Here is a 19,741-nt window from a genome sequence, read left to right on the forward strand (position 1 = left end):
AACGTGTGACAAAATTTTAAGCCAAGTAATAAGCTCTCAAAACCATTCCCATACAATCCATTTGTACTTAATTTCTGTTCTTTGGGTAGTTAAGTATTGCCGAATCCTTTTAGTAAACGCTTATTAATAGACAGATTTTAAACAAACCTTTTACCCTCCCACTTACAGTAAGATACCTAAACTAAAATTGCCCTTATTCGCGTTTACGGGGTGTCTCCGTAAAGTTTCATTTATACAATAATTAGGTAATGGCATACTTTACAATAGAGACCCCGTAGAAGAATCACACAGTTACGGAGGTTTTGATCAGAACGTTACACAAGTGTAGATTTAGGAACCGAAATAATCTTAGGCGACTTTGTACAATGTTTAGGTAACCGTATAGGGCAATTAGTATTACATATTACTTCCAAACGAGTAATTTTGGAGATCAAATTGAAAATAAATACAAATTATACACAATTTATATTACATAGTACAGAAATAAAATCAAACAAACTCAAAAACTGTACAACTTAAATAGTAATAAATTCTTTAAAAAAATTGTACTGTACACGTAATTTTCAATAATAATACGAGATCTTTAATTTGTAACATGTATGTGGGGTTGGTAGTTGTGATGTACAGCATTTCAACTTCCGGAATCGGCAAGGGACATCCTCACCAACTTTTTTGGTTTGGAGGCGTTGGTGTTACGTTTAAGTTTTTTCTTAAGCGAAGGTTCCTCGCACCGCTTCCTGGTTTGCATAAAATCTGTAACAAAAAAGAGACAGCGTTAACAAGCGCTTCCGTTTTTGTTCATTATCAACATCTTTACACCAAAGTGCCATCGGCTATCACACAAAAAGTTACTACGCATATCCGGGACGTTTCCGTTTGCTTTTAGTAGTAATTTTTTTATCGCGTAACGCTGAGCTAAAATGATAAGCGCTTGATGTCCGCCAATAAAATTATTTCATAACGTTTTGTCAAATCAAACCGTAGATACGCGAGAGAGAAGAAAGGGGGACACGATAGTACGACCATCCTAAATTCTCTTTACTCTCAACATAGTAGGCCACGACACACATCGTTAAGATCTTTAAACAAATTTACATAATAGAGATAGCAGTTATCAATATTTAAATTTGTGCCAAAAGTTACCCTAAACGTTACATTGCTTATCGGTGCCGACTCAAATTCCCCTACCAGTAAAATGGCCCTAATTTAAAAATCATCACTGGAAATCAATTTGCCTACTAAATTGGGTCAATTTATTTTATTAACACCTATTCTATTCTTGTTACAAGTAGACCAATAGAGGCTTTTTAGAGCAGTTTTCAACGAAGTTAGATGCGAGTCGGCCCAAACTTATTGCCACAATGCCCAATAAGTTAGTCGTATTCATTTGTACGACCAAGAAGAGCCATATATGTGTAAAATCGATACCCTAGTGGTTAGACCGCCGGTGGTTAGACCAGGAGCATTTGATGTTTAAGTTCGTTTATGCACTACTTTCGATGGAAAACATTGGATCGCCACCAACAAACAACATAACAAGATCAAATTTCAGTGTAAAGTAAACAAACCACTAAAAACAAAGAGACATAATACATAGCCCGCTTTCCTGTCGAATGACAATGAACCATTGTGATGTTGTAATTACGTCAAGTATCTTAGTCATAACCCAGTGAAATCACTCTCAAACAATAAAAATGTAAGATTTCCACTTTCTCCCCTTTTCTAAATAATCGCAATGAAAAAGCCTGTTGGTGGTTAGATAGAATTCCAGGGACGATAAAAAATGAGCGTTAGACTTAAATCGTATTAGGACACTTTGCCCTTTATTATTAATAAATCTTCGTCTTTATTCTAGCTTAATTTAATTAAAGAGTACACGCGTCTCCCGAAGACGTTGATCAATTGATATTAAACCAAGGGAGGTCATTCGTCTTAGTGTGCTCTAAAAGTGCAGATGTGGGGTCAATTGATGCAATTTATCTCGATATTGTACGCCGCTAAGCAGATGTGTTTTTTTATCTTAACAATACGTTATTCATCCGCGTTTTCCTCCTGTTGGTGATTTACCGATTTGGGCCACATCAAAAACACACGTGCATAGAATGCCCAAGTGCAGTCAATTACGTATGCACAAGAACTAGTCCTTTATTCCCACGTCCATAGAAATCTATGTATGCCCTTTAATACTTTCATTGCGCCAAGCTTATCATCTTGCCGTCACATTTTATAATAACGTCATAGAATTCCCATGGTAGAGTGACCCAATTACGTACCAAACGGAAGAACATTCTTTTCACTCTGCGTACAATCCAGCGAACCTACACTAAAGAAAAATTAAACAAAGGAGGTCATGCATTAAAAGAACATTGACACCGAATGCGTGTACGATTTAAACAAGTCATACTACGTCCTAATAGTAAATGCAAAACGGTTTACTCTGTCAGGCCGACGTAACTTTGCCGGCACATACGTCACCCCTCTTCGGGAACCTCAACGCTAGGACATCCTCATTTCGACGGTCGGTATGAGGAAGTAAAATGCCAGATGGAAAACATAAGCTTCTAAGGTCGTTGCCCGAATTGTGTTTACATTAATTAGCCAATTTCGTTGATTTCCTCTTCTAGCCGCTTACACTACTTGCAGTAGAAACGTGCGCGCGTCATATTCCTGTTAGTAATTAATCATTCTTGGACAATGGACGGCGACGCAAACAGACCACAATGTGGTATTCGTATAACTAGGCTAAAGTTAGTTAATTAGGCTAACGATAGCTGCTATCAACACGGCATGTAGGCGAAACATATAATGTTATTGTGGTTTCGGTTGTTTACTTTTTTCTATGGAAAGTTGCCACGAAAACATCTCAAATCCGTTGGTGAGTTCCTCTCTTTTCAATGGGATCCGAAAAAAATTGATGGGCGTAGAGTTTGCGAAAAAAAAACACCAAGAATGGAGCAAAACGGCTTGGGAGAGCTGAAAAGATTTTGGTCCTAAAATTCATCGCTATCGCCTAAAAGAAGGAACTAGACAATTTGCTTTCCCGCTGATTGGTTGTGGAAATGATGTCCATTAGAATAGTAGCAAATTTCCCTACAATTTACCTTTACATCTCCCCTCCCCCCCCTTTAAATTTTCCCGTTGATCTCTATTGTTTGGGCAAATGAATGGATGGATATTCTAGGATTTTTCTTGCTCGTCCTAGCCTACTCACATCGGAATCTTTGGGGGATATTCTGGCACTTTTCTAGGGGGAAACGACAATTCTTCAGCGACTGTCACAATTATTAAATTGATAATAGAAATACATAATGGAAAGTGTGTGCCGGCCCGTATGGCGCAGTAGTGTTGAATCTCGACTGCGATACTAAGGGTCACTGATTTGAATCCGGGTATGGGCTTAGATATTTGTAAATGTATAGTGGGTTGGGCTGGTAAAGCAGCTTTGGCTGAAACTACACCCACTTAAAAAATAAGGGTCAAAAATGAATAAATAAATACTTAAATGAAAGATGTGTGTGATGAGGTAACTGTCGCCCAAAAATTGGAAGACAGTGTGCAAACAATTCAAAGGTGTTTTCATCAAGCGAAAAATTAATAAAATTAAAAAAAACACACACTTTTCGTTGAAACAGTGTTGGAATATTAAGAATAAATTGAGAGTAGATGGTAGATCCCAACACTGTCAAAAATGTTTTTTTAATATCTCGTTTGAGCTAGGAAGCTGTTTTGTCAAGAATTTGGCACTTTGCTTTTCGTTGAAATTCCAATTTTCAGTCAGTCGAAACAAATCTAACTGTCGGCAAATTCAAAAAACTTATGTATTTCATTACGGACTAATTTGAATCCATAAGCATTTACGGATAAAATCCTCTTTAAGAAGCTTCTGCCAAACAGTCCCAAAAAGTGTCGATTTTCAGGAATTTAGAAGAGCGCATCTTTTATTTTTTCTTGAAGAAACTATTATGGCTTAAAAGGTAACATGTTTCAAAATTGGCATGATTTTCCACAATTTATTTAAAAAAATTAAACTTCCACTGATATTTTGTTCTGTAGATATTGATATTTCAAAAAATTAGAAATTAATGAATATCTATCCATATGAAAACAGCAACCAAAGATAGCAAGCCATTTTGTAGAAGTTCGCCGAAGTACTACTGTACTTGATTAAGATAGCAGACTCGTCTGCGATTTTGGAGCCCACTAACACTCCAAATCTATGCACAAAAACAGTTTAAGGTGCAACGTCTTACCTTTATGCAACAATAAACGTTAAAAAAGCAATGATTTTTATTTAAATAAGACAATACATGCAACGTTTTGCAAGCGTCAATTGTCAGTGGGCTCCAAAATGGCGGACGAGTCAGCTGTGATATATACTTCAAATTAGAGAAAAGATGCGCAATTAAAGAGTTAACATGATTTAAAGGCAACTAGAAAATTCCGACTACTTCCGAAGATATGCTACCAAAACCAAAATTTACCGATTTGGTTTTTATTTTTTTCTGATGTTATTTGCACAAATACAAAAAAACACACTTTCTTATTGCGACTTTTTGAGCTCTATAAGACGGTGCGAGGATGAGATTTTCGTTTAGTTTCGGGGATAACATGAACTTTATTTTATATAGCCCGTAAAAAAGTAGATAAAATCTGCAAAAAAGGAAACAAAAAACATACGTACTATATTGAGTAGCATTTGTTATTAGTTATTAGATTACGAATCCAACGATATACGGTACACACAAAATGAAAGTTGGAAAGTGTTGGTTTCAACAGGATGGCGCACCGGCGCCACGGTGTATAATTATTATACACCCTGACCAGCGTACAATGTCCTAATCGTGCGAGAATACCTATCGGAGAAATTTTCCATTTTCCACGAAATTTGACCGATAGGTATTCTCACAAAATGATAACGACAATTCTGGCATACTTATATTCGGAAGTAGTCGCAATTTTCTCGTATCTTCTATTTCGGTAATCCTCATGATAGACATACTTATCTTGGACAAAGTGTATAGTAGTTATAGTGTACACTGTAGCCTATTTCAATGATTAACTAGAGAGTTTAATAATAATCGAGATAATAATAATAGTCCTTTATTGAGTTGCCGTTGCCGTCATCGGGAATCTTACCATCAGATGAGGAAATAAATCCAACACAGAGTTATGAATTCATTAAAAAATGCCACTAACGATTGTGAAACATTAGAACATGGAAAATGACTACAATGAAAATCATATGCATATACAGTGTGTCCCAAATCGGGTGGGATTGCATGGGTAACTTTGTTATTATTAAAGATAGAGAATTGGTTAAATGGGCAATGTTTTGCAGTTTTGGATGCTTATTTAAAATTTTCTTATGGAAATTCAAAATGTCGCATAGGTTCGACGTAAATTCAAAAAAACTAAAATTGGTCATTTCCTTGAATGTCTTATATCATCGAAAGTATAAGAGATATAAAAAAGTTTTATATAAAAGTGACTGTCTTTGATCTATCAAGTACCTAATCTAAAAATCCCATATGGCGCCTATTTAACTTTAGGAAGTTGGTAAATGTTCCTCAAAAGTAGCCATCTTGAATTTTTTTGGCATCAATTCTAAATTAAACGTATTAAAGACAGTCACTTTTATATAAAATTTTTTTTATATCTCTTATACTTTCGATGATATAAGACATTCAAGGAAATGACCAATTTTAGTTTTTTTGAATTTACGTCGAACCTATGCGACATTTTGAATTTCCAAAAGGACATTTTAAATAAGCATCTAAAACTGCAAAACATTGCCCATTTAACCAATTCTCTATCCTTAATAATAACAAAGTTACCCATGCAATCCCACCCGATCTGGGACACACTGTATAAGTATATTCGCTGTAGCTTTGCCGGTTTGTAATTAGGAATTCCCTATGTATGATATACATAAGTTAGAAAAAGACAAGAACGTGTCGGGAGAGTACTCATAAAGCGGAAGTGGAACGTCTACAGAACGAAGTATCGGAGGGGAGAACTCTCAACTAGACGAGACACTGGCGATGTGAAAACTTAATTGTGAATATCTCGAAAATATTGGAAGAAAATGCAATATTTCGAAGAAGTTTTCTAAGGGTTTGATTCTTCTTGCATTATGTAGTGTAGATTTTGAATGTATGCCGGGCGGTACTTACATGTTTATGTGTAAAGAACCCTTCCTCCTTTAATCACTTACTAAGATGGTGAACATCGATAAATAGCATGCTACTCCACCTATTTTCTGCGCTATTTTGGTTTAAAAAAAATGCGCTTTATCTGCACAATAGTTGTTAAATTACAGACGGCAAGCCATAACTTTGAAGTGCACCTGTAATCATGGCAACACTAACCACATTATCCTCGACATTATCCATCTGCCAAAACATAATTACGCAAACAATTAAAAAAAAATCAAACGCCAAATGTTTTATTACCTAAATACTTTATTATGGAAACAGCGCACTAAAATTCGCCACTAACGACATTTATAGGCTGTAACATTAAACATCTCTGTTTATTTGCACTTGCATAATTCCATTCGCTTATGTTGGGAGTACGGCCTTCCCTCGCTCTTGCACGCGAAAGTAATAAAAAGTAATTGCGCGATAAAATTATATGGCACCAATACTAAAACTATTCAATATTTCAACTTGCTTAACGGTACAAGTGTTTGTTGTTGTCATGCACAGCAATTAATTAACTGGAAGCCTCAAAAAAATTGCCTTTAGGATTTGTTCGGTATAGTACCATGGTCTTGGTGATCGGCAAACAATCAACTGCAATGCAATTGAACCCCTCTTCATCCTTTGGATCCAGATCAAAAATCCAAACGATGAAAAATGGTCATCCTTCTGAATAACGTTCTATTCAAACGCGTTCATGAGTACTTGTCATCGCAATTTGAACTTGATTCTTTGTAGACCTACTACCACAACACCCATCGAGCTTAATTGGGGACGTAGAGAATCTAAGAACCTTAGGCAGGGTGAACGTCCCAAAATTATTTGCCAATTCTATTTAGAATGCGAAATTCCTCAGAGAAACGACCTAGCGGCATTTATTAATTACAGCCTGCGCAACAAAAAACCATTTGCGTACTACGTTCATTTCTTTCAGCAGTTTGAATAAGGATGGGAGTGAAAATGACAATAATGAGCGAAACGGTATGTGACCGCCGAAAAGAGGGCGAATGAATGAATCAGAATTCGCAAAAAAAAATGGCAGAAGTTTAATGACATTCATTTAACGGTTAATATTTTTATAGTAAACTGACGTAATGTGTATAACCTGATTTGAATCTCATATACCGACAATTATATCGGATGTCAACATCGCGTACGTAAATAAACATTCCGAGCGGCTTCGCTTATTAAAATTTACTACGCCGGGCCAAAAATATTCCTGCACGATCAAAACATCTCTCCTAATTCGGTGCACATCTAAACATCTGCAAGAAGAGTTGAACAACCGTGAGGTGAAGTGCGTACTATGGCCTGCCTGGCATGAACGATACGTTGTTTTGATCGTTAATTTCGTTTTTTCTACGTTAGTCGTATCTTCTTCAATTCTAGTTTCCATCCTTCTTTTCTTTGTTCTTTCTTGCTGTCTATGAAGATACGTACGCACTAACACGCATCGGAGGTGGTTCACCTTGATTCGTACATTCACCTACGTTGTATACAATTAGATTGTGATGTCTTCAGATTTAAAACCCACAAGATGAGGATAAAAAACGTATTTTGATGATGGACTGACCGGCTCCCCCACCACTGGCGGAATCGCTAATAAGCCACCAATTGTTTACAAACTGGAAAATTGGTAACAATGACTAACAAACTTATTAAGTTAGTGTCAATTTACGGTAGTGCGATGCGATGATCGAAAACGCGAAGAACGAGATCGACAAGTGTAGATAACCTTAATCTAAACAAATAAAATTATTAATGAGACAGCATTCCTGTAGTGGCAACAAATGAAAGGGCGAGTAACACGGTAGGCCTAGTGGGATACCCGATCCCCGAATCCCTAAGGTTTATACAAATTATTGTTTTCGTAGTTTTTTTAATGTTAGGCCAACGACCCTCGAATAATACTCGTTCGCTTTTGTCCCGTGTTTAATAATGACGAGGAAATTCTTTTAAGATTCAATTTTCGCACACTGTTTTTGTACTAAAATGTGGTGGTCATGAGAAGAACAAAGTAAAAAAAATGAACACAATAAAAGATGTATGTTAATGTTTCCCATGGCCATTAATCTGAGCATAACGCAATAAAAAGGTCAATGTTTTTTTTTGCGAACGAAGTTCGGCCTAAAATATTTTCGAACGAATCTTGCCAAACCGAATCACATTTTAACTTGCTGCAATAAAAAAAACCTCGAAAAAACTAAGGGAATAGAGCTAAAGGTGAAAATTAGGATGGAAATACCAACTGGGTATTCATCTTGCAGAAGTAACAAGGCATCTGTAATTAGCTCAGAAGAAGGTTTAATGATGAAATGAAAGTTATATACTCGGTTATATACGAGGATCCAGCAACCAATTCACACACAGTATGTCTATCATGGCGATCTCAGAAACCGATACGAAATGGTCAAATTAGGAAAAAGATGTGCAATTAAAGAGTTATCATGCTGCAAAGAAAATTAGAAAATTCCGATTACTTCCGCCGATTTTTTTTAACAGAATTGAACAGATACAAAAATATTAAAAACACTTTCTCATTGCCACTCTGTGAGCTCCACAAGACAGCGTTGAGAGATTTTCAATACAGCCTTTCGTTTTGGGGAAATCACCAACTTCATTTTTTTATGCGCGGGTCCACCATCCTGTTGAAACCAACAGTTTTCAACTTTTGGGTGGCTATTGCAATCAACGTTTTTTGGACATGTTAAAATTTCATCAAATGTCGACGTTTTAGATCATTTTAAGCCACTTTTAAAGAATAAAATTTTTTTCCGTCTGTATTATGTGCGTGCGTTGGCAATCCGAAGTAATGACCCGACGGATTTTGTTCAAATTTTGAACATGTATATTTGACATACTGAAACGAAAAATAAAAATAATAAATTTTGGAGCGCCGCAACGGCATCGAACTTTTTTCTTCAAATAGCCACCTAAAATTTTTTTAAGCTATTCGAAAGACCTTATTTTTCTGTGTACAACCTATAAAAATTGTGCCAGGTTTTATTACAAAAAAAAACTGAGAAAAAATGTCAAAGTTAAAAAACTAAAATATTTTTTTTTCGGCAAGACTAAATTAATTCTAATTAGGAATTACAATTATTATTAATAAAATCCGAGATAAAATCTAAAATCACTAGACAAACATGAGCAAAATTTAAAAAAAAAGATACAACGGCACGCGGCCAAAAGATGCAAACGCCACGCGAATTTCTATTAGAAAAGAATGTATAATTAAAAATAACCTATTATCGCGATCTAATTAGAATTATTAACTCGATTATTAATTTAAGGGATAAACTTTGTTTTTTTCCAAGTATAACAATAGAATTTGGAATAAACGAAAATAAATATGGTTTACGGTGGTAACACTGGTAACAGTTATACAGGGTGGTGACTTGCGTAACGCATCATAGGGATTTCAATGTAAAATTCATAACATGCGATTATTGGCTCCCCAAATTATTTTAGAGCAAAAATGTGTTAAGGTTTTTTGTAGGAAAAATTTTTTTACGCCAATCAACCGTATTAGTTTTCAATTTTTTGCATACTAAATACGGAAAATTGGAAAAATAAACCCCCATCGTTTTCAATAATCTGTGATGCCATGGAATTTTATAATACAAAAACTACGCCAATATCCGTCATGCCATGGAATGTCTGCTATAGAACAAAACAAATTCTATCAAAAAGTATTATATTTAAAACAGCGAATTCACCATAAAGAAAGACCAAATTACTAAAAACGGTTTCCTAATATAACAATTTGCAATAAACGTTCGAATCAAGTCACCATTAACTGCAAGACAGTAACCAAGTCGATCATAAAATCCCGAGTAAAATCCATTTCGAACTACTACTAATTGACAACTGGATATCTTTTTGTTTTAGAAAATTCCATGGCATCGTAGATTATTGAAAAAGATGGGGGTTTTATTTTTCCAATTTTCCGTCTTTTTCCGTATGCAAAAAATTGAAAACTAATACGGTTGATTGGTGTAAAAAATTTTTTTCTACAAAAAACCTTAATACATTTTTGCTCCAATATAATTTGGGGAGCCAATAATCGCATGTTATGAATTTTACATTGAAATCCCTATGATGCGTTACCGAGTGCGTTACGCAAGTCACCACCCTGTATACGATAGTATTGATGCAAGATTTTTGCATAGGATATATTGTATGTATTAGTTTCAGGAATGATTTATTGGAGTTTAACTGGATACACGAAACGAATTGGGGTGTAGCCGAGGGCGTATAGGGTCATTTCTTTTGGACTACCAGTTCCGGTAAAGTGTAGGGCAACTTAATTTTTTTAAATAGAAACCTTCAATATTCTTATTCTACATCGGAAAATAATACTATGCGATCAAAAATGAGTTGCTGTCGAGTTACCTTTGGAATTTTTGTTTACATGGGAAATCGTATTTAACTTGAACTTCCAAAGGCGACTCGACAGCAACTCATTTTTGATCGCCCGTTACATTAGTAAACTTTCAAGGGAAACGTTTTGTCTAAACTTATTATTTTTTGAAGACACTCTTCTAAAAGCGCTATTTTCGGATTGAGCTAGGAAGCTGTTCTGTCAAGAATTTGGCAACTGGTTTTTGTGTGCCGTACATCGTTGTATTTGTAATTAAAAAAATTATTCAATATTTTTTACGGATCATATAAAACCAGGTGCCAAATTCTTAACAGAACATCTTCATAGCTCACACCGGAAAAGAGGAAATACGAATAGAATAAATCCAGCTATGTTTGTTTCTGAGATACAGGGTTAAAACGAAAACTTTGACTTTTTAGGATGCATATCTTACTACTCATGTAAGATAGAAAAAAGAAGGTAAAAACTGGCTATTTTAGATACGTAGTATCCAGTGGCGTAGTAAAAAAATTGTATAGATCACCGTTTCCGAGATTTGACCCAAGGTTGGTTTTTTAAATGCAAGGCCCTGTATATCTTAACGTGGATACAGTGTATAATCTAAAATGACAGAAAATAACTCTATCATTATCTGGCCGAACGAAAACTGTATTCGTGCGAGTGAGACAGGTATATGACAACCGGATACGTTTACTAAAAGGTTAGGGTAGTTTATTCCTGTCGCAAAGAGTAGTGACAATATTCGAAAGATTTAGTGTGTGAATTTTCATGACAATCTTAACTATACGATATTGTATTTAAAATAAATACCCCCCCCCCCCCCTTACTTGTTATGTACACATAGTTCGAAATTCCAAAACTGAATTTTGGATTCGAGATGACGCCTACAACGTCCAAATATCTTGGCATACACTTTCCGTTTGACAAAAAAAGCACTATGAAACTCGTTTACCAAAACGTATGTCTGTACCTTTTTACTCTTTTTTATCTAGAATCGGTATAGGTACCTAATATGGAAACCGTAAAAGTAAATAATACCCACTTAAGAGCTAGAAATTGCCATTAACAATTAATGAATGGGTAATTTTTTGCTAGTTTTGAGTCCGTCCACGAATTCCTTCCTTCAAGACCACGTCCAACTGCAGCAAGCGTATAAAAATCGTCACTATTAATTTAGAAGTTCATATCCAGCACGTAAGTTAACTGACCTAGGAGCACGATATAATTTTATACCATCTCTCTTGAAAGATTAAAATTTTACTCCGTTTGTTGTAAATAAAATGGGTATAGTAGCGGAACGTGGCGGCGGCGTGGGGAGAAAGGCGAGTGTAATCTGCGTAAGAGTAAACAGTAGCTGGCTTCGGGCATGAAAATGAAAACAAGTAAACCGGTGTGGCTGGCAAAGTGAAGCTCGCGATGGCTCAGCCCACATCGGAGCACTTTATTTTTACCAACTAAAATGGGTGGGTCCCCGTCCCGGCGTGGGGCGAAAGTGCAATGTCAATGTCCTTCAACTGGAAAGAGGTCGCTTATTTGTATAATTTAATGTTTATTTTCTTTTTTTTGTTCACTACGAATGTGAAAATTTTTAAGAAAGGCGCTAATTACTTCCATAATGCGTTCGATGTTATGGTAGGCAGGTAAATCCACCACCGTTTTTTTCCACATGACGAACTTGAAGGGGTTGTACGTGGGAAACAGGATAAGCGACTGTAGCGTACTTCCCGAACTGTATGGAGAAATTTGGATTTCTCTCCGGCCCTTTTTAAAATTAGAATTCCGGCGACGACGGCGTGGGAGACCAAGGTCTATGAAAAGAAGTGAAATAAAAGATTTGTTATTCCCACTTTGAATCGTTTTATGGCACGCGTGCCTTCAAGGGGAGATATTCCATTTATTCAAATGATCCGTGAAGCAATAGTTATGGACATTGGGTGGGTTTTGTTTGGCAAATCTGGAAAGTCATCTTCGCTTGGGTGTGCTCCGTATTTCCATATCTTTTTGGATAATTTCAATTAATCTTTCAACTGAAAACCTTGGAATGAAGTTTAATAACAGCCCTTCGCTATCTACTAATCTGCTATGTAAACATAAACAGAACGATAAACATTTGAGATATTTCTTATCTATGCGAGTACCTACGTTTGTAACATGAGACAATTACATCCTAGTTCCCTTGAATTCCCCAATTAAAAAATACGTTGATAAACGAACCACTTCATTTCACTTGTAAAATCTCGGTACATGATTTCGAGTTCTCACGTAAAATGTCCCTTCTTCCTGTAGAACATCCGCACCCTTATCCTTTCTTTTTTGGTGACAACGTTGCGGTCACGCAACCTTGATATGCAGATTGTAGATAGGCTAACGGTCAAACGTTTTTCTCACGCTACGTTTTGTTTTTGGAAAATGTCGCACAAACACGGTGCCGTTTTACATCGGCTCACTAAAACGAGACACCATCGCGATCAAAGACACCCGTGACAGCTGGAAGGAAACCAAGTGTGATATTCAAATATTTGCACCGACTTGCTATGGTCGGGCAGGTGCCTAGCAATTATCTTGAATTGCTCTATTTAGAAAGCATAAATTTCGAAAATGTATACAAATTCGTACTTCCGCAATTCAGTTTTTTATCTATCCGTTTCCACGTACGTTCCGCCCACAGTAGTCGTGTTTAATTTATTTTTGAATATGCAGAATATACGAGTTTTGCGACGCAACCAACCAAATGTATCAGAAGTTTGTCATATACAGGGTGCAGCCAGGTAAAAGGAACCAAAACAAGCACCTTCTTTCTACATTTACCACGTTACTCATGATGGGAGCTATGTCCACGTAATTGTTGTAATTATGCTAGTAATTTTAATTAATCATCGTAATAAAGTCTCGAAAACATCACGAAAATCACAAAAAGGTAGCAAATTTTTTGGGTAATTTAATTAATTTTTAAATTCAGATCCGACTAAAAGTGATTAAAAACATCTGAAAATCTCCTCATTAAAAAATAAAAGTTGTTACAAACATTTTTCATTGCGAAAGCACAAACTCAAAAATGATGCCAAGACGACGGTTGCTGACAAATTAATATCAACTTTTTTTTGTTAGGTAAATACATACCATATTGAATTTTTTTACCGATGTGAGATAGATAACCCATGATTGGACTACGAATACTAGTAAAATTATTAGCGCCTTGGTTAATTTTTTAATCAATTTCTGGCAATTAATGACCTTTTGTACCGACAAATTTAAGCGGAGCTTAGCTTAAAATCCATGGCAACCATTGTCTCAATAGTTAATCGTTGGCATTAATTTTACCGCTTAAATTTGTCGGTGCAAATGGCCATCAATAATTAAGTAATTATTCTTTAGTCGATCATAGGCCATCTTTAATCGCTTCAAAAAACAAACAAAAATACATTTTTTACAAAATAATTCAATATTGCGTCAAACTTTTTAATTAATTCGTAGAATCTCGGGTAGAATATTAAAAGATAACTTATAATCAACTAAGAAATAATTCAATTTGATTGATAATCAAAATTAATGAATCGGACTTGATTGAAAAGTAAAAAATGATTTACGAATCATACATTATTCAGATGTTCACCCATAACCATAATAGTGTTTCATCTCGTGCTTCCGAGCGTGCTTCATTTCAATTCAAAATGAGATTAGGTCCATTCTTCCGATTTCAAATATAATAAAATATAATTAAGTTTTGTATATCTGCGAAAGTATCCGTCACGCGTTTGGTATATGTACGTAAATCACTACTTAAAAACTGTATTGAAATTGTCAAACTTAAAATGGTATAATCAAAATTTGAAAATTTTTGCTCACTTAACGAGATACGGGGGAAAATGAAAAAGCGAGTGAAAAAGTTATCGGACCAAACATCATTTTTTAAAAAGAACCTCGGGTATATTTTAATTTAAAAAATAGTAAATTAAATTATCTTTTCAAAAAATAGCACACTAAGGATGATATTCAAATGATTCAAAAAATTCAGATGTACAGAATTTTTTCAACCTTTTTTTTTAAATTTTTGAATCAACATTCAATTTTTTTAATGTTAATTTTAGATTAAAATATGCAGGGGGTTCCATTAAAAAAAATGAGGTTAGGTACTTTTCGAGGTACTTTTTTATCTGACCCCGTATACTTATTTCGAAAACGGGCAACGGCTCAAATCAACGAAAAATTATATTCCTATAATCCTATCAATCAATTACATACAATCATCTTCCAAAATGTTTCGCTGCAAGACATAGAGCACCAAAGCAAACAAAAGACGAGGCAAAAAAGCAAAAACCACGTGCAGAAAATAATAATTTACTACTATTACTTTCATGTTCAGGTGATCTTTTCTCCACTTAGAAAAATGCTTGCCTTCCCATACATTTCAAGCCAATTTACTTTTCCCCATATGTATGCAACCCCCTTAAAGAAACAAATGGGCTCGCCCTTTCAAAAAGTACTGAACCTCACCCAACGTCTCCGACCAGGTCTCCGAATAGTTAAAAAAATGGCCCCAAATATATCCAGAAATTTCATAATTTTTTATCCTCGGAATGTTTAATCCTCTGTTTAAGACTTAGCTTAGTGTAAAGAATAAGGACTTAGCTAACTACTTGTAAAAAGAGTACGATTTCGTTACTTCTACCCTGTCCTGGAGAGTAATGTAAGGCTGTAGATCCTCAAATTTCTTTTACTTGTACTTTAAATGTCGGAGTCGGCTCTTAGAAAGGAGGAAGTATACCATTTCCTAATATTTCCTCGTATTTCCTACATAAAAAATGAAGTAGGTTCTATGATAAACTTCCTTATAGAAGTCAATTATATGCGGCCGTTTATAATGTCCATCCACATTACATTCGGTTATCTAAGTGTAATTACGTCAAAAATAAACTAATTAACCAGTGTACGATCTTCTAGTAGTTAATTTACGACCGACTTCACACTTAATTACAATTTAACCGAAACTCACTACCGGTTTTTAATGTTGCGTTGTGAAATAAAAATCGATGTGATATATTGGAACAGCTGTCCTGTGCTCACCCTCGGGCGGCGAGGGTGGCTTATGACGGGGTGTGTTATCGGCCGGCTAACGGTCATTTTTTCGCTTACCTGTAATTAGGCTCTGTTTCTTGGGTATGTTCGGCTGGGTGTGAATATCCGAAAATTCCGATATCGTATCGTCGTCATCGACGCTCGTCCGGCTACTGGATTCGATCGGGGGATACAGAAATTCGTTGCACACCACCTCCTGGTGGCTGTCGAACAAATTGTGTTTCTTGGGGGTCGAGGGTACGCTCACCACTTTCGGAGGTGTGACCTTGTGCCACTCGTATCTCCCGATTACGTCCTTTGGTTTGCACGCGACGAAATCGAATTCCCATTTCTCGCACTTATCGTTCGCCAATTTGGCCAGTTCTTCGTCAACGAAACGCCTCGTCTCCCCCGGGTCCGCATTGAACAACGAGCGTCGCACTTTCGCGAAACCCTTGTAGACGAAACTCCCCTCGATCGAGGGTGACGACCGTATTTTTGGAATTTCTGCAAACGCGATAGGTTTGAAAACTCGAGCACTCATTTTGTTTATGTTTGCAGATACGATAGGCAACAACGCGAACACGCTTTAGAAAGGCGTGTGTGTAGATTATTCGCAGAATAAAATATCGAGTCACGCCACTGCGAAAAACGCGATAATAAACGCCGTTCGGCGTTCTCAGAACATTCGAAATCGATCTTAAACTACTCAAAGTCACTTAAATAACCATTTCATACGTACTTTTGGCACACAAACAATTATTTTCAACGAAATCAACGCACAATACGTCAACGGCGTCCGTTTTACTACGAAGATATTACGCGACTGTCGTATTTGTTCGTTGCCAAGCGACAAGAGACGCGAGGAGTAGCGTCGGTTTGGTTGGATTATTCCACGTTGCAGGGGTAGCCGCCAGATTTGAATTTTCAACGATTGTTTTAACAAAAACACATCGCTCTTGCTCCATTAATCAAGCCGTGGCTAATTATTTTTACAAATGCGTTAAGGGCAGGAAACTTATTAATTATTGGAGTTCGGGGTACGCCCCGATTCATAATGCTCCGGCAAATTCGGTAGCTAAAAATCATTTGTGTGGTCTTTCACCGCGGCTTTTAAAGGGAAGTACGCCAAAGTCCATCCACCTTAAATGATTTCCTGTAGGATATTCCACTTTAGCGGGTTTGTCCAAAATATGGCACGAATCGTTTTTGCAAAACAAAACTACCTCATTTTAAAATAAGCGTATTTATCAAAGGAGATAAATGAATAATTTGAATTTGGTTACCATGCGATTGCGATTAGACGATCATCGTAATGTATTTTTAGGTTTCAATTTTGCACAAATTTTTCAAGTATGGATAGGTCATGGTGTAAATATAAAGGTGTGACGTTGCGCATGTCGGGCGGTAACAATATTATGCGATAATGTTGTACCGAGTAGAGAGCGACCTTGAACACATTTCGGACAAATTTATTTCCGCATAGATTATTATGTAGTCAAATCGCCTTCAAATATAAACTTCGCAACTAAATACTAAATACGGCCCTGCAATCGAATCATCTACTACCTACCAAAATTTGGAAACCTGGGACCCAGGAACCGCTCGCAACCGTATAGGTACAATTAGGCGCCCTTCTTTCATTATGATAGATGCGGCTTCGTTAACTTAGCACCATCTAGTGCCACTTTGACGTCTGGGGTATATGTAATATGTTCTCGGCAAACTGCGAGATCCGGCATTTTGCAAAATCCTTAGGCATTTTGCGAAATGACCAATGCAGCAGGTAAAGTGAGAAATGGAACTCGAGTTCGCACTTCTCCTACCTCTCTTTAGGGGGGTAGATATGTACGTGAGAACTAGCGCTTCAAATTTTAGAGCTAGCGCCACTCCCCAATAGTGTACAGTAGCGCAGTCGCTTAGTAAAAAGAAGCGAGGTATGATAATTCATTACCTACCCGGAAAAATGGTATTTACAAAATGCAAGTTAATCAAGTTTATCCCCTTCAAAGTACTCCCCCTGGCCTAGATGCTGTACGCTTCACCATACGATGTTTCCTTTGCTGAAAGAAGCTTATGTAAACTCTTGTGCAGAAACCGCTTTCAAGGCATCGGTCTAATTCTTCTGAATGTCCCCTAGATATTCTTCAGACTGCAATTCCATTAAATTGATCAGATTATTTATATTCATAAAACAAGGAATGGTAACTCACATTCTTTCTGCTATATTGGATTAAATTTGGATTACAAGAAACTCAAATAATTCAAAAACTGTATAATAATCTATTGAGAGCCGAGGCCAGGTCAGCTAGAAATTAGGGGAGGTTCGTTCAAAGATTTGTGAAAACATGAATAAATCAGTCAATTTGAAGTCGTTTTGATCTATTCTTAAATCAAATCGGATTTCTGTGTTTTCATTACGGTCAAGGCTATGAGTCACATACTGATCAAATTCCATATCATATTGTGTGTTCTTCGATTAGTACTGGCATTGATTGAAGTATAGTTTACCGATATTCCAATTCCAATACATTAGATGTGAATAATCATTGGAACAACCGCAACGCAAACCTTGACAATTTTCATACGGTCACCCTGTAGTACAAAATCGCATGATCTTCATTTCATCAATTAAACAAGTACTTTCAAAATGTTTACCGCAATTCTGTAACATTTTTAAGCGTTCCTATAAACGAAAAACGAAAGGATAAACTACGTAACTACCAACCAAGGCGCAAGTAGACATTTCGACTTTATCCTTTAACGGAAGATAAATAAATAAATGATGATATTTTTGCGGTTTTGCGCATAAATAACCTTTCTAAAAAAGGTATCAATGCCGTGCCTTCTTGGACGAACAGATAGCCTCCTGAATTTAAAAGAGATAATACGACCTTCAAAGTTAACAGTCCAAGTACAAGTAACGAATCTGTTTTTATGGAAGGGGTTAATAAATGAAGTAATTAAAGTAGAATATGAACGATAATAGTGCCTGGTTTTTGATAGGAAACGTTATTGTCATTGGTCATTTCCGCAAAATCGTAAAAGGGAAAAATTATGTTTTAGCATGATGACCTTAATAGTAATATCAGAATACTGATACTATAGCAATTATGAAAAAAAATGTGGCAATAGTGATATCTCTGATATAGATATAAGGCCAGAAGAAAATTAATGATGGTGTTTCTAACCGGCGATTTGTGTAAGTAGCATATCCGCAACAAGAGTTGCCTATACGAACGCGATCGTACTTATATATTCAATGATTTTATACATTGCTGTAGTTGATTTATTTAGATGAGCTGCGATGTTTGTTGAAAAGTATACAAATGACTTGATTTCGACACTGAAAACAGTTTTTCACTTTGGAAAATTTTATGATGAAAATTGAAACAATTGTTTCGTTTTTTTTAGTTACATACCCAACAAGTTAACTGCTTGTGCAATAAGAAAAATGCTTGAAAGTCCCAAGCACTAAATCATTACGATTATCGATCACTTTAATTGGAAATGAAATGACAAAGCACTATAGCTTTTGAAACGAGACTTTCGAGCACTTTGGAACTTGCCAGCACTAGTGTTAGGTTATTGTTGATTGTTGAACCTTCAACGGCTGTATTATGCAACGCTTCCCCAATTTGACAAAAGGCACAAGAAAGCGCACGTTCTTGCATCAGTTTACGTAGTACTTGCATTGCAGTAATACGGGGCGTTTTAGATTTTTTAAAATGCTTGACAGTCCTAAAAGTGCTTTCATGTCTTTTATCACGACTTTCAGATCCTGAATCCCCAAGGTGCTTGGAAGCTAAAAATGGTAGGGAATTAGCGACTATCATATATATATATATATATATATACACTAAAAAAACTTAGTTTACGCATTGCTTGCAAGTATCTAAAGTAAGTAATTGAAGCAGTTCTAACACTCCAACTATAACCGAAGTCGATACCCTAGTAGTAGTGGTGCAAAGGCCGGTAAAGGGTGGTCTGGAAACTATCAACGATTAACGGATTTCATTGGCGAGAATGAGGAGAAATAGAAAAACCACATACGATGCGTTTTGAATGTTGAAGAAGTTGACAGCAAATGTCCTCCGCCCTA

At 36.2% G+C, this 19,741-nt stretch overlaps 1 protein-coding gene across 1 annotated transcript; it reads right to left on the bottom strand.

The window, feature by feature from the left end:
* Positions 1-233: 233 nt before the first annotated feature.
* LOC116167694 lies at positions 234-16,479 on the bottom strand. Its single transcript, XM_031483162.1, has 2 exons — positions 15,718-16,479; positions 234-753 (listed from the first exon to the last, which is right to left on the bottom strand). Exons 1-2 carry the CDS (start codon positions 16,181-16,183, stop codon positions 632-634), a joined length of 588 nt encoding a protein of 195 aa, XP_031339022.1. The 5' UTR covers positions 16,184-16,479; the 3' UTR covers positions 234-631.
* Positions 16,480-19,741: the final 3,262 nt, after the last annotated feature.

Source organism: Photinus pyralis, unplaced genomic scaffold (assembly GCF_008802855.1).
Source record: "Photinus pyralis isolate 1611_PpyrPB1 unplaced genomic scaffold, Ppyr1.3 Ppyr1.4_LG4, whole genome shotgun sequence".
Taxonomy (NCBI): domain Eukaryota; kingdom Metazoa; phylum Arthropoda; class Insecta; order Coleoptera; family Lampyridae; genus Photinus; species Photinus pyralis.

Excerpts from the sequence above, each read along its gene's own strand:
- LOC116167694 (XM_031483162.1), bottom strand. The coding sequence starts at position 16,183 with ATGAGTGCTCGAGTTTTCAAACCTATCGCGTTTGCAGAAATTCCAAAA. Across the intron at positions 754-15,717 it reads GAAACAGAGCCTAATTACAG|ATTTTATGCAAACCAGGAAG; the intron begins GTAAGCGAAAAA and ends TTTTTGTTACAG.